Source organism: Clarias gariepinus, chromosome 7 (genome assembly GCF_024256425.1).
Source record: "Clarias gariepinus isolate MV-2021 ecotype Netherlands chromosome 7, CGAR_prim_01v2, whole genome shotgun sequence".
Lineage (NCBI taxonomy): Eukaryota > Metazoa > Chordata > Actinopteri > Siluriformes > Clariidae > Clarias > Clarias gariepinus.
In genome coordinates this window covers 35001051-35017536 of record NC_071106.1, presented here as the reverse complement: position 1 = coordinate 35017536, position 16486 = coordinate 35001051, and the positions used below count along the sequence as shown (strand labels likewise).

The 16486-nt window shown below is 38.8% G+C and overlaps 1 protein-coding gene across 3 annotated transcripts in view; it reads right to left on the bottom strand.

The window, feature by feature from the left end:
- Positions 1-8349: 8349 nt before the first annotated feature.
- Positions 8350-16486, bottom strand: part of LOC128528342 (protein mono-ADP-ribosyltransferase PARP6) — a 28244-nt gene continuing 20107 nt past the window's right edge. For 2 of the 3 annotated variants that reach the window (XM_053501154.1, XM_053501155.1), the window contains exons 16-23: positions 16437-16485; positions 16180-16292; positions 15833-15905; positions 14843-14912; positions 13688-13767; positions 13543-13606; positions 12290-12374; positions 8350-10682 (exon numbers count right to left, since the gene is read on the bottom strand). In XM_053501154.1, the coding sequence (XP_053357129.1) occupies positions 10580-10682; positions 12290-12374; positions 13543-13606; positions 13688-13767; positions 14843-14912; positions 15833-15905; positions 16180-16292; positions 16437-16485 (637 nt within the window). In that variant the 3' untranslated portion in view covers positions 8350-10579. Of the gene's footprint in view, positions 10683-12289; positions 12375-13542; positions 13607-13687; positions 13768-14842; positions 14913-15832; positions 15906-16179; positions 16293-16436; position 16486 lie in introns of those variants that run through there. The other variant, XR_008360930.1, reaches the window with a different exon arrangement.

Below are 16486 nucleotides of genomic sequence, written 5' to 3'. Positions count from 1 at the left end.
CTGCTCAAGACTCTGCTCTATGTGTCTGTGTGCGCGAGCATCATTGGACACCATGCCACACACACACAGACACACACACACACACACACAGGCCCCTCCTACTTTCACCTTCACAGACACACACACTCTTTCTCTCTGCTCTAAACAGAAACATTGCTCTGTTGCGATTCCTTTCAAAGGTAAAGTGCAGGTTAATTTGTTTTATTTTTACTTTACAGAAGTGATTCCATTAGTGTGTCACTCAATCGAGTGTCATTAGAGAGAGTTCCTGTTTATTTTTCCGATAAACCAGTGTTTTTGTTGTGTGCGCGCGCGTGTATAAAAAGAGTGGAGGAAGGGTAACTGTGTAAGACGAGGAGGGGGAGAGGGGGAGCTTACTTTAGATTCACACACACACACACACACACATACACAGCGCCTGCGTGCACAAACGGAAACACCTATCTGTCGGGATTTTTTTTTTTTTAAAGGTAAAGTGCAGGTTAATTTGTTTATTTTTACTTAATTTTTTTTTTATTATTATTTTTGTGTATCTATTTTTTGAGGCTGTGGAATGAATAATTTGAGTTTCCATTATTCCTTATGGGAAAATTTAAATTGGTTTAAGAGTGTTTTGGAATATGAGCTCGCTTCCGGAGCAAATTATGCTCATAATTCAAGGTTCCACTATACTGTCCTGACCTCGCTCCGAGCCATTTTTACCTTTGCCTTTAAAGTAGTTCCTGGGAGGCCAGCATTTTAGGCATGAAGCAGTCAGTACACTGTAGCATAGGTTTATATAGACAAATTAAGGTAGTCTTTACTCTCATAGCTGTGGTCTGACATTCTGCACAATCAAATTGTCAGAAAAAAAGTGCCAGTTTACCTTGAACGCCCCTCATATTTTTTATATTTCTTGTTAAAATTCATTATTCAAGCATGTTTATTATATGGTCTGTAATGAGCTGATTCAGTCAGGTGACATCAATAGCACCACACTGTTGTTGTAAATTGTTGTTTTCTATCATGGCTTTTCTGTATTTTTAGAGTGTAGTTTTGAAAATTGATGTTGCTATTTCTTCCACCCTTTTTCCCTTTTCTAAATTGCATAGACAATTTCGTTTCCACATGAAGGTGGAAGGAACTATGACAACTGCCAGCATGACCAGACCGGTCCCTCATGGATGCCATGAATGCTGGGGGCACAGTGAAGAGTTGGCAGGGATAGTTCTGGCATTCAAAAAAAAAATCCCAGGTGTATAGCCAGAGAAAACATCTGATGCAATGTAGATGAAAATTTGTGGCCCAATCTACAGCACCAGATTGACTGACTTGACTACCCTGCACACACCGAGGAGTGTATATGCGCTATAGGGCATATGGTTTTCTTACTAATTTATTATTATATATTTTTTCAAATTATACATTTCCTTTTGTTTGCTCTCTTTGGAATTCTCCAACCATTATTTAAGTAATGTCACTCAAGACCAAGTGCTATCGGATATCAACACAGTTGTAATAGAGTCATAGGAACGAGGGCACAGCCTGTGTGCCAAAGGAATCGCAGCTGTAATGATATCCAGCACAACAGCATGATCTTAAGTGTAATATTGTGTTTACACAACAGTTCCACAAACTTTCTTTATATTTCCACTTGAATATCAGCTCTGTTAACTTCTGGATTCCAGGGTTGTATCCCAAATAGCATCAAATGGAAAGCTATTGTGAAGATGTGTACAAAGAGTGTTCCACACACCAAGTGCCCTTGATAAGAGGTTTGGGAGGGATTTGGGATTCTGCCTTGTCTTAGAACCTACAATAGTTAGCTTTGTGGCAGGTCTTAGGCAGATATATAACAACAGTTATTAAGAAGAAAAAGTGATTTTTAGGATGACATGAGATTATTATGTTATTTGTTTTCTTGCTGGAAAAGCTTTCATTGGTTTTAAATGTGGGTTTTGCCAGGCAGTTGCTCTGTTCTTAGTGCTGCAGAATATACCAGCCTACTTTCACCCCTTGTGGCTGTATAATTTTCTCTTATCACTTATCCAGGGATTCTGCAGCCATCTAAGGAATGTTAGGGCACAACGCAGGGTACACCCTAGTTGGGGTGCAAACCTATATAAGGTACACACATTTACATACCGAAACATGGACTGCAGGCAAAATGCCAAACTTTAATGGAACCAATGTTGACATTTAGATCAAGTAACTTCAGAAAAATTTAATTCATCCTTTGAGCCAATCTCAGCCCTCACAATTGTTTTCACAAAAAAAAAAAGAAATGTCTAGTGATTGTCCAACACTATTTCTATCCATTTTTTAAATCAACTTTTAGCAAATAATTAGTGGACAGTCATGCTTTGTAATTCATTTATGTTTGACACAAACTAACGACAATTAAATGGTCTGTACCACCAAACTACACCCATGCAACCATGTACAATACTATAGTAGCCACCTAGCTACATCAGCAGCTATTTACTATTAAAAACCTACAATACCCTTTGCAAACAACAAGAAATGTCTAGTCTTGGTTGCAACACCTTAGCAACCAAGTGAGATACCATTGCAGAATCCTAGAAACACCCTAGCAAGGTCCTGGAATATTGTGTCAACCACCTAGGGGCAACCATGGGAGCATCCCAGTAACCATCTGGTGTTCATAACATAAAAACCACCCACAAACCCCTTGCAACCAACCCAGAATTCCATAGCAACCGCTTAGCAATGACGTAGCAACCACCTAGGATTCCCTATCAACCACCTAAAAAAGATTTTTAACCCACCAGAATCCCACAGCAACTGCTTTGCAACATCCTAACAACCACTTGGGATTCCCTATCAATCACCTACAAAACCCCTGCAACCAAGCAGAATTCCATAGCAGTCCCTTAGCAGCACTTTATCAACCACCTGAGAAACCATAGCAACATCCTAGCAACCATCTGATGTTATCTAAAAACCATCTATAAAACCCCTGCACCAATTAAAAATGCTATGGTAGTCCTTAAGCAGCACCTTATTAACCACCTGAGATAACACTGCAACCACTATAGATACTCTAGCAACCACTGTATATCATAACAACCACCAAGCAACACCCTAACAATGACACTGAATAACGTAGCGACACATCAGAGGATTGTTTAAAAGTGCGCCATGACTCTGCACACTCCCCCAATTTTAATCATTAGCTTCTAATATTAGCATACTACTACCATTTGAAGAATCCTTTTCTGCAATAAGCTAATCAGAAATTCAGAGAAACAGTTTATACATGTGATCAGAGATTGCAGGGTTTTTCTTTTTTGTTTGTTTGTTTGTATATTTATTTTGCTTGTTTTTTACAAACAAAAAAAATAAGAATAAGAATATTTTTGGAGCTACTGTAATTTAATTTTTTTTGTGTTTCCCTATACAGTATAATGTACTTCATGTACGAAAAAAAATATAAATTAAGTTGTTCTTTATCTTGTTTATGTTCTGTACTTTTTCAAAATGGATTTGGATTGAAACGAGCTGCACAAATGGAAGTGTCTTTTTCACACACACACACGCACACACGTTTTCTCCCTGTCTCTTGCTCTGAAGCTTGGCAGGGCGACCCATCGGAGTGTCATTGTCCTTGAACAGACTCCCAAAAGAAGCGGATTGACAGCTGCCGGCTCGGCTGACAGATGGAAACGAGTGTGTTGGAGCGAATATACAGTCACTTAGTGAACATCAACACATGGCTCGTTTTTCCCCCCTCTCTTCCCAGTGGTTTACATTGGCTCCAAATCCATGAGAGGAAATCGGAGAGAACATCATTGTCCTGAAGAAAAGTATACGGAAAAATAGATGACATTGAGTAGTAAAAGAAAGAGCAGGATGAGGAGAAGGAGGAGGAGGAGTGATAGGAAGAAAGAAGAGTGGCAGGAGAGAATTCGCCTGGCGGGTGTGAAGTTTGCTGATGTGCAGATGTCATCTGCGCTGTGAAGTGGAAATAATAAGGAATTAAGATTGTCTCTGAAGACAGGAGATTTCATGCAAATGGAATTAGAAAAGAGAAAGAAAGAACAGGAGGATAAATATAGCAGTAGTGTGTTTCTCTTTGGGTTTCTTATCACCTGCACTTCCAAGGAGAGAGAGACACTTCCTCTATTTTACACTTGGAAAAATAATGCAGAAAGTATGGATTTAGTTAAAAGTTTAATACAGAACAACAGAATAAAATTACATTTACTGTAGGTTTCAGTGTTCTCTGATGTTTAAGGAAGAAAGCTCTTGGGGTTGTGCTGTTACATGAAAATAATCAAAGTGGTGTGAGGTAAGCCAATATGATCCAGAATTACTGTTACCACCATAAACCTGATTATTACCCTATAACGGCCCTCTTTCAGCGTTAACAAATTACCAACAGTTTTCTTTTATGTCTTTTATACTTACCTTTATTATGTGGATCATCTATGTAACAGGTTGGTTCCTGTTATCACATACCTTATAAACCTTTAAATTTATGACACTGAGTACACTGACATAGAGAGTTACTTAGTACAATAATAAGTTTATTATTTAACCGACCATGTTAGAAGATGTATTCAGTGGTCAGGAAAAAGGTGTTACCTTGTTTCAGAAGGGTCAAATTGTTGACCTACCTCAAGCAAAGAAAACAACTAAAGAAATTGCTGAATTTATGGAATTGGGTTAAGAAATGACCAACATATTATTAAAACCTGGAAGGATAATTCTAAACTTTCATGGAAAAAAATGTGATAAAAAAAATGCATCATAAAGAATGAACAGTAGAAATCTATAAGAATTTCCATATGCACTATGTGACAAGAATGTAAGGGATTAGGACTAAGCAGGCCATAAGAAAACCGCTTGTTAGTGAGAATGATCAAAAACGTGGCTACATTTGCTATGGATCATGAAGATTGGACTTTAGAGTAATGAGAAAAGGTCATGTGATCTGAAGAGTTCAGATTGACCATATTCCAGAGCAATGGAGGTGTGAGGTTAAGAAGGAGAAGCACATGAAGCGATGTGCCCAACATGCCTTGTGGCCACTGTACAAACCTCTGAAGACAGTGTTATGATCAGGGGTTGGGTAGTCAGGTCTAGCCCACACTTTATGTGACAATAAAATAAAGTCTCCTGATGTCCTGAATGTGTTATATGACCAGGTTTTTTTCATCAGTGAGGTTCTTCATCCTTGATGGTATGGCCATATTTCAGGACAACAATCAAACAAAGAGTCCTGACCCTAACCCCATTGAAACTCTTTAGGAGTTGCTGGAGAAGAATATATGGAGTAGTTTGACTCTCCCATTATTAATTCAACATCTTAGCCAAAAACAAATCCAAGTCTAGGCTTTTGAACCTATGCCACAGCAAGGTCCAATAGAATATTACATTGTGCAAAATTTTTGGGGTCAGGCAGTGTGGGAAGAGTTCCTGTACAAGTTGTAACCACAGAAATAATAGTACAAGTGCATAACATACTGTAAATGGGTTATTTGTCTTTCAGCTGTCAGAGCTGTGGTCTTAAAAAAAAATTAATCAGCACCATCCGACAGATCGGAATAGAGAACTGAGCAGTGCTGTAGTAAAAATATCCTTTAAGTACAGTTAATAATCCAAATCCAGACCTCGCCATACCCTTATACATCCATCCATTCATTTATCCATTAAAGCCACCACTGCTAAGCAATGGTTTGGCCGCAATGATCTATGACTTCACGCCAGCGGTCATTGCTGTAGGGAAAGTTCTGCTGAGGGCCCCAACCTCTGGCAACCCACAGGCACACACACTCACACACCCTGGGTAATTGTGGTAAAATGACCTATGACGTCCCGCCAGCGGTCATTGCTTTAGGGGAATTTACACTGCTGAAGGCAGAAACACACACTAACATGCCATGGGTATTTTGGAAACTCCAATTACCCTATAGGACACATGTCTTTAGGATGTGGGGTCAACCAAAATACCCAGAGGACGACTACCGAGCATGAGAGAGAGCACGCAAACGGATGCAGATGCAGTTCCCCAGTGCTGGAGGTGCAAGGTGACAGGGTTTATGTTCATTCCTGCTCAAATAATGTTACCTATGGAAGTAGAAACTGACTTTATGTTACTATTTGATTAACTAGTAAACTATACCTCGAATTTATAAACTATAAGGGGCACATCACAGGAATGTGTCAGATGGGAGTTAGTGCCACATCCCCTGTTTATGTCTGACCTTGCTTTCATGATTGGGGCATTAATGGAGTTCCTGGAAGGCCAGCATTTCAGACATGAAGCAGGTTACAGTATAGAGAAACAAAGGGAGTTTTTATTCTCATAACTTTGTTCTGTTATTCTGCCCAATCAAAAGTCCTGGTTTGACTTGAAAACACAAAATAATGACATGATATGAATATTATATTTTTCTAAATCAAAATACCATATTAAAGCTTAGTAGTGTTTGGATAAAAAATATTAAGCATATTTATACCTCGAACAGATGCTACCGTTCTTAGCTCTCCTTATTCACTACTGAAAGTTAATGAAAGAAAATCACAATCATGGTGGACGGTTGAAAAAGAAAGCAAAAGAGAGAGAAAAGACCCTCAGCTGTGTGTTACACATGCGACCTTCTGCAGTCTCGCTCCCAAATAAGCAAAAAGGCAGCTCTCGAACAGCTGCTCCATTTAATTGTGGAAGAAACAAAGAACTATACCTGTTTGTCAAGGGGCAGAGAGGAGAAAGAGAAGGAGAGGAGAGGAGAGGAGAGGAGCAGCACCATACATAGGGCAGGCCACGTGCTCTGACCCCGCGCCCTCACGTCAGCCTACTTTTATCTAACAAATAAGCGGTCAGTGTGTGCCCATGCTTTTAGAATTGTGTTTGTGTAAACTTACATATGGACACATCAAGTATTCAGAAATTACATTTGAACAGCACTAGAGCTCCCCCTAGTGGAAATGCACCAAAGGAGGAGATCTCCCAGTGTCTTCTCACGGCATAATGGAAAAAATTGCATGTTCTGGAAGCTGTTTATGAAACGTCAAGCCTCCATGTTCTGTTCTCAGTGGTCAATAAACAACCAAATCAAAGGACATGTGGATAAGGTGTAGAACATGGAGGAACCACTAGGACTTTTTTCTTCTTCACATTGTTGGGGTTGTTTGCTATTCAAAGAGTTCTCTGCTGTAGGGTTCTACAATACAGTGTTTAAGTGGTTTTTTTTTTATTTATTTTTTTTTTTAAAAAAGACTTTTTTCTTACCCCTTGATTTTCTCCCAGTTTAGTCAATCGCCAGTTGGCAATCATTAGTCAGTTTCCATCCATCACATGGCGCCTCCTATTCACAACAGCTACCAAATAGAGAGGGCAAAAGCTGGCAAATTTCTGCAAGAAACATGAAGCCAACATTTTTTTTTTCAAAACTGTTGCTCATTCTAGACCACAGTGCACCCAAACATGCTTGGAGCAAAGTTCTATCTGCTCTTTTCCACATACGTACACGAGCTCCGGATGCCCAAGATTCTTCTAATATGGTCACAGGACCATTCCAACCCAAAGAAATATGATTTGCTAATTCAAAAGGATGTTATAGTTTCTACAGTAACAGCACACTTAGAGGGACTTGTATGGTGAATCTAAGGTTAATAATCCATCTATTCATCACTGTACTCTAACTAGGGACCATCGAGGATGATAGTGACCATTGTATTTATTCCCATTTATTATGACTATGGCAGGAAGTCCAATCAACATTCACACACTACAGGCTATTTGGGAACACCAATTAGCCTAATCTAGATGTCTTTGGACTGTAAGAGAAAACCCACCAAGCAGGAGATAATGCAAACTCCATGCACACAGTCCCCAAGGCAGGAATCAAACCCGAATTCTGGAGCTGCAAAGCGACAGTGCTAACCACTAAGCCAATGTGCGCCAAGGTTAATAATAACAACAGATCTTAAAAAAATTTTAATAATTAACATAGAAAACTCTGAAGAATGAAACCCTCCTCACCATGTGCTGTTTTGGTCACAACCCAAACCTGGTCTATTTACCTTTATTCCCATGGACCATTGTTCAATACACTTTTGACATATTTAGAATCAGCACATAGTCTGATTATCGATGGTCCACATAAGCTTTGTAAGGCATCCGCATATTTTTAAAGGTGCTTTATAAATGAACTGAAATGAAATCCTGACTTTATCTCAACGGCGACCACAGCTCAGTTCTTCTCGGCCATGCTGACTCATACAGTAACGGCAGCCATTTTGAGAACGCATACTCCAAAGAGAATCCAGGCTGTTACGAATATGTTCAACTGGCTTACAACGATGCAGAAGCAACAGTTTAAAAGCCTTCGTCTCCCACAGACAGGCCTCGTTACACACACGGGGGTTTGGGAGTGTGTATGTGATATTGTTGTGGAAGAGAGCCCTCTACAGGAGAACTGAGGTAATAACCAACCTGTTAGACTTTAAAGGTTTGGCGTTTACATCCTGGGGCGATCTGGGACTTATTGTCGGTCCCCCTTAAGAAGACCGCATCACCCAAAAGTCCCCCAAAATTGTGTCGAATATGTTTTTATTTCCTTTCCGTGGACAAAATTATAAAAATAAAAAAAAACGTGAGAATGAAAATAAAATTTTATACAAACGCAGGTTTTGCAGAAGGGTTAAGGCGGGACATGTGTCAGGTTGGTGGATAAATTACATATTGTCCTTTGGAATTATTAAGGAAGAATCAGGATATGTGTGTATGCACCGAATTCCTAGTCAAGGTGGATCTGGAGCCTATTACAGGAAATGGAGTATACAGTATGAGGAATATTAAAGAATCCAACAAACGATATGGTTATTAAAATTCTGGGTGATTTAAAAATTCGATACAAATACACAGTCTTATCTACAAACTGTCAACAGTGTCTCTTTATTTTCTTTCATTAGGTTCTTGCTTTCGTCGGCTCAGTTTATACACCTAGCTTCGGCACATGATAAAAGCAATCAAACTGAACCGGACCAACATAAAAGCAACCAGGAGCCTGTAAAGGAGACCAACGATGGCTGTTCTGTCGTCCCCTTTTAACGCACAGATTTTATTTACAACCTGCTTGTATTTAATAAAACATCCTCATACAGCCTCAAACTCTCATAAAGTCCATAGTGTTGGTTCCCTTCCTTATTTCGTTTGTATGAGACGGGTTTTTTTTTTAGTACAGTAATAACAGGGTCCACTGGTTAAATATACAACCTGTAGATGTATGAAGAGATATACACAGTTAGGCTGCACAGAATGTTTTACAGTTCACACCAAGCTGAAGGAATATATTTAAAGAAAAAAAAAAAAAAAGAAGTGCAGCTGGAGGATAAGAAGCCAGATAGTCCTATACTACAGAGAACAAGGCTGTGTCCGTAACCAGAGCTGTTAAGGAACGTTAAATGTGGTTCTTCGATTTATGTTAAATGACCTTGTCAGCCAGCTTTCTCCACCCAGGACATAATGAAATTAGAGCAACCAGTGATTAGGAGGAATAGCTGTGAATATGAGCAATAATAAAATCTGGTTATTTAATTTGTCAAAACAGAAGCACCCTTGCTCCCACTGATAAATTGCAGTAAACATCTTTCCAGAGTGTGTGCGCGTATGTGTGTGTGTGTGTGTGCATGTTCGCGTTCGTGTTCCTGCCATGCTGTGCACCGGAGACAAAAGGAAAGGAAATTGATTTCACCAGAAGGAGTTGCTGAACAAGAGCAGTCCCGGAGATAACCGCATCTTGGATATTAATACACCATTACTCAAAGAATATGAAAGTAAACAGATCAAGACAAGGATTTTTTTTTTAACGCAATAAGGGTGCAAGAAGATTCGTCGCTTATGGATCCAGAGACCAGAAATATAATAAGGTTTGTTTAAATTGCTTTGTATTTATAGATATTCCGTATGATAAATGTTGGGTGTACGAGAGAGCTATAAAGAGTCGAAGAGCACAGACGGAACGATACGGTTATTAAGCTCAGGACTGAAAGGAAATGAAAACGAGTGTCCGAAGGATAGGAAGTTACCTAGCAACCCATGCTTGGGTGAGTTCACATCAGTTTTGATTGACAGATTTAGGGATCCAATCAGCCATCTCGTCCATCGCCGTGGATCGAGGTGACATTTAGACGAGAGTCTGAGCCACGAGTCGTGCGATATTCTGTTCCCTCGTTAGCAGTCGCCAGCTGTGAAACTGCCTATGGGTACAGTGTGCCCAAAGTTAATAGTTAATAGTGTGCCAGAGAAAATACTTCCACATGAAGTTTGCTCTGCCATTATACTTTCATATCACTTCTTGCTACTCGAGGAGGAAGAAGATGGTCCATCAGTCTCAGCTGCCCCAAACAAGACAAACCACACAAGGAAAAGGAAGTGGACGCGCATCCGAACTTCCCCATGAAAGCCAGGAAGAAGAAGAAGAAAGAACAAAGGCAGAAAAGAAGCAGGGAGGAGGACAGAGGGGGATTGAAATGTTCGGCTCTCCTGCTTCTTCACTCTGAGCAAAAGCTAAGGTGCTACAGCTGGTTCGGCAGCGCCGAGTCCCTGCAGATAGCCCAGAGGTCCCTCTCAGCCCGAGTAGATCTGAGTGCCAATCACACGCATGATCTCCTTCTGCACCTTGGGCTCCTGGGTGTTGATGTTAGCATCTCCTACCTGGCCATCTTCATATCTGAGAAAGAGAGAAAGAAGTAAGGACAGTGTGTAACAAACTCCCACTAGCTCAAGTCTGAGCTGTCTTAGTTAGAGTTAGAAGGAAAGAAAAAACAGTGAGACATGCTGTTATAGGAAAATAATCTACCACAATGTCTCAAAGTATTTTATTTCTTTTCTACGAGGGCAATTTGAAAATGAAGGCAAGTTTTAAGTTATTAAAAAATGGCACATTGTAGGTTTTATCCAGTTAAAGTTACATTTAATTCCTATTGTCACTGATGCTATAGCAGCTATAAATAGAAGTTCCCTTTACTAGCCTCTCTTATTTTTCCTTTCTTCAATTTATTATGGCAAAAAAAAAAAAAACAGAGAAGTCATTTTCCATCAGATTTTTTAAATTTTATTATTATTAAAAAAAATTATTTTACATAATACTAATAATTCAAAGACATTACGTGTTATTATTATTATTATTATTATTTGCAAATTATGTTAGTAAATCATAAAACCATACAGTAAATGGACTGTAGTGTGCTGTTACCCTCTAGCCTGAGAAACTTTATATTCTGTACACAAATGTATATGTTTACATTTTTAGGCTTTTAGGCTTAAATTAAACAACAAAAAAAAAAATTACTGAGCAGCACATATTTCTGTTATGTCATTTGCCAAAATTGTTATGTCTAAACAAACTTAGCACGTAATACACGCCCACAACACCGGAGGAAAATGTGTAAATAGTTCAAAGTAGGATTATAAAGAAACTGCGACGTTTAACTGCCTGAAATGCCTCCAAAGTCTCAAACTTCACAATGAGTCAAACGGATTACTGTTATAAAATGACCCCATCTTAGTATACGAGCATACGGGCATGCACGGCTTCTAATGTGCGCAAGAGTAATTTGCTCATGGTGGAATTTGGAGAAAAAGGCTGAATGAAGGTGTTTTAACTCAATCAAACTTTAATAATAGTAACACTATAAAAATGCATTTCTGTTGGCACCGAGTTGTTTATATGAAAGGCTGATCGGTCATGGCTGATCAAGCGGTGCATCTCTATTGAAAATCAAAAAAATAATTTGCAGTCAAATGTGGCAATACATGAAATTAATCCTGATTCTAAGTAAGTAAATAAATTTTCCCCATCTCGAAAACATAGAATATAGTAAAAAAGTAAATTTTCTTTTGTAACTTCATTTAAAAAGTGAAACTTTCATATATTATTCTCATATACTGTATATCCTAAATTAATTACAACTAGGTAAAATATATTAAGCCTTTTTTTTTTACTTTTTTACAATATTGAGATGCACTGTACAGAATATGTATGTATGTATGTGTGTATGTATGTATGTACAGTATGTATGTATCTATGTACTGTACTATGAAAAAACATATGGAATTAGTTCATTAAATAACAACAACAACAGACACAATAGTCAAAAATGACCATTCGTGCTTCTCTGGAATACCCTATAACTGAGCCAGAGCCGTAAATGTGCAGTCATGTTTGGTCCAACATTTCCCCCTGGTGGGAGAGTGAGAACTTACTGGACATGTTTACTGGAAATCATATACACTAGGCATTTCCTGTGACATACTGTTACATATACAGGTACTCACACAAAGAAGAAGCGTGTGCACACGTGGTCTGAAACAGGACACACCCAGATGTTCCCGTGTTTCTGAAGGTCCTTGGATGTGATCACTGTGACAGATCATATCGAAAGTAAACATTAAACACACACATTGAAACAGGAAGATACTCAATATTATACACTACATTTGTGTTTCTGTAAAAGTCATAATGTATTAATATAAACCTATATAATTTGAATAAAAGTCATCCCTACTGTTAGAGCTACTTTAAGGGCTTCCCTAATGCACTCCTAGTGCTTGAATATCAAACGTTTTTTCAGTATACCATGTTCATACTGTACTACCCACTACACGTCTGAAACGCTGGCCTTCCAGGAACTCCTTTAATGATTTAAACATGTGGAAAGCGTTGAAGTGAGGTCAGGACTGTACGGTTGATGTGGCGAGTGTAACTCCCAGCCGAGTTCCTGTACCATTCCCACAGACCGATGTGTCTCTTCCGCAAATTGGCGACCAGGTATCCATCGATTTTTAGACAGAATGTTCACTGGAATGACAACAGTGGCCTCCGAGACACCTTCGCCGGGTTCTTTATTCATGGTAGTTCGGACTTCTTCAAAACATTGGCAACGTTTTACTGCGGCTAAGGGTCCAATCGCCTTTTTAATCACCATTTAATTTCAGATTTGAAGTAGGGGTTTGTCTTGAACGTACCTCATAATATAAAAAATTACCACCTTCTAAGTAGTCAGCAAGAAATGTTTCTTTCCCAGGAATATACCATAAATTTCCCCTTCTATACCTGATACCGAGCATGTTCAAGCATTTTCTGCAAAAAAATGATTGCAAGTGGTTATCCTGGTTCAGACTAAGGCCTTAAATCCACCTTGGAACAAACTCAGTAAACAGTGTAAATCTTAAAGACTTTAATTATAAAATAATCCGACTGGGCGAATAGACCAATGGATCCTGTGTAACTTTGTTATATATTTATGCCTACCATGCAAGTTAAAATAAAAATGAGTTGTCATGATTTATTTTTAGGAACGCAGATGAAACGATAATATTTATTGCACCTGCAAAAATAATCTGCAGGCCAGACACTATCTCCAGTACAGAGCGAATAACTCATTTCCTGCACTAGTTTACAGTAACATCTAGCAAACACCACAGATCTAGGGTCTCCTAGAAGGAAAATATTATCTTGCCTGACCTAGCTCTAAATTAGCAAGCTGGTCGGCTTATGAATGGTTTTACACATGATTAGGGATATTTACCTTCACAAAGTGCGATGCAGTTCAGATTCCGACTCTGGAGGAACCGTGACTGAATCGGGCGAGTCTGTAAAAAGAAAAGAAAGATGAGCGGAAGAAAGTTTACTGTAATTGCATTTCCTTCCTAAATATATAGTGAATCTCCTACCTGTGGGATTGTATTCATGCGGTTATAGCGCTGCACCAGTTCATCTTTACTTGGCATCCGGTGCTGTCCTTTTCCCATTCCTGTACACATACACACACACACACACACACACGCACACACACACACAACTGAGCTATAATACTTAATACTTGTATATAGCATGTCCATTGAGGCCCATGCAATACATCATGAAGCACTGATGATCCATGAAATATGCATGACTGGTTAATGGTGGAGATTCTACAATAACATGAAACATATTATCCATATTGTGACACCGACTAAAATAAAACCCACTTTGTGCACGAATAAAAATGACCACAAACACCACTTCTCTCTCTAGTTACGACATAGGCTTAGGTTTAATCTTCACACAAGGGGTGTTCAAGTCAAAATAAGACTTTGGTTGTGCCAAATAAAAGAACACAGTTATAAAAGTAGAATTACTTTTATTCCTCTATATAATTCTCTACTACCCCAATGTACTTATCCCAGTGTTTCACTAGTGCTTGTATACCAACAAGGTAGAACGTTTTCTCAGTATGCCGGAGCCAAGATCGGACCCCCTGCTTTATGTCTGAAACACTGGTCTCCCGGGAACTCCTATAATGACCCAAAAATGTAGAAATGTCTTGGAGCGAGGTCAGGTATGTCGATTTTCAAAGATCAGGCATTTCATCCTCTGAATCTCACCCTCACAGGAATGACTACAGTCCAAGACATCTCAACTAGGATAGTCATTCACAGACATACAGCCTCATTTAAAACATTTGCACCAATCAAATGTTTTACTGCAGATAACTTTTTTCCCCCATACTGTGCTTGAAGTCTTCTGTAAATGTCAATCAGTTTTACATCTTTATTCATCAAAAATGTCATTACAAGTCCCAGTTTGACTTGAACGCACCCACATCTGATACGTATTTCTTGCTTACATCTGATATGTACTTGTTGGTTAAATACATTAAACAAATGTACAAACGATACAAATGACTGACCTGAACCACATGTACAATGGGAAATAATGTAATGATGTTAAACTTGGGCAAAACACATCAACAGGCATCATATAAACAGCATGGCTTCATAAGGACATGATGGGAAAAACGTGAGCGTGACAGAGACGGATGGAGCCATGACACAATTAAGGCCTACCTGAATATCCAAAAGATATACTGGAGATGGGGCTGAGATAGATGCCCTTTCCATAGGCTGCCCCATGCAGCTTGGGTTGAAGAAAGGAAGATCGTCTGATATTAGTCTGACTATGAATATTAGGCGTGGCCCTAGTTGACGTAAACTTATACTGACTAAAATGCTAAATCTAAAACGTCCAAGCTGATACACTGAGATTGAACAACCACTTAGATTAAACAGATCACGTGACTGATATTCACAGCTTGACATCTAACAGTTTTAACTTATATGCTCAAAAATTTGTGGACGCCTGATCATCACACCTACATGTTGTTCTTTCTCAAACTGTTGTCCAAAAGTTGGAAGCACACAGTTGCTTAGAATGTCTTTGGTTGCTGTAGCATTACAATTTCCCTTAAACCTGGAACCAAAAACCCAAACCTATTCCAGCATGACAATGTGAGACCCATGGACATATGATTTGCTAAAGCTGGAGTGGAAGAACTCAGTAGTCCTGCACATCAACCCCATGGAACATTTTTGTAATGAACGGGATCACCATCCTCTCACTTGACCTCAGTTCCTAACAATAATAATGCCTTTGTGGCTGAATACGAACAAATCCCTACAGCTCTAAAATTTAATGGAAAGCCTTTCCCAGAGGCATGGAGGGAGTAATACATCTGGATTGGGATGTTCAAAAAGCACTTATGGATGTGATGGTGAGATGTCCAAATACATTTTTGCTGTATAAGGTATTCCCTTGGTGAAAAACAAAAGAAACGATTTCCAGTGAGATTAAATTCATTCATTTATTCCTTTTCAGTAATAACTTCAAATCTGAGGTTTCTGTGTGTCCAGGGCCAATCTCATCACACTGACATCAATAGAATTAGCACAGCAATCATGTCTCTTATAACTTATACTGTAAGGAGTACAATGCCACTAGCTGCTTTTCAGTGGTCAAGCAGCCTGAACCAGATCACCTTTCAGTACAAATATACACACCTGTAATTTGGTGTAGGAGGCGTTGACTAGTCCGTTTCTCAGAACAGAGTGCCAATTTTCAATATGAGAACCACTAGAGTGGTAGAAAACAAAAGAGAATTATGCCATATGAGTATAAGATTTTATTATATGAACTTAGAGATAATTATTCAATAAATGTAGAGGTTGATTCTATCCTATTTGTTTACACATCAGTAACGAGAACTTTTTTTAACAAATATCGACTAAGTATATGACAGTTTGATTAACTAGAATAGCCTCATAATAAATAATTGCCTACATATAAGCTTGGTTATAAACTCTTTACACCATGACACCAATTGTTCAGTAAAAATTCAATTGCTTACTGGAATGCAAAAGTGCTGCCGTAGAGCTTCTTGGCTGTCCGAAATCGAGCTTCTTTGGCAGGCGGGCTGCTCAGGAGCAAGAACTGATGGGACGTGTGCATAAATTTCAGCTGCTGCTCAAACAGAAAATATGGCCCAGATGAATCAGGTAAAAGGTACATGAATAATATACAAGCATAAAACTTAATGAAATGTCAATTAATAAATTAGTATTGACTTTCAGCTAAAACAAAATAAAAGAAAAAAACATAGCATACCCTACTCAGAGGCAGTTTGACAATATGAGATCTGTTACTGGATATTATCC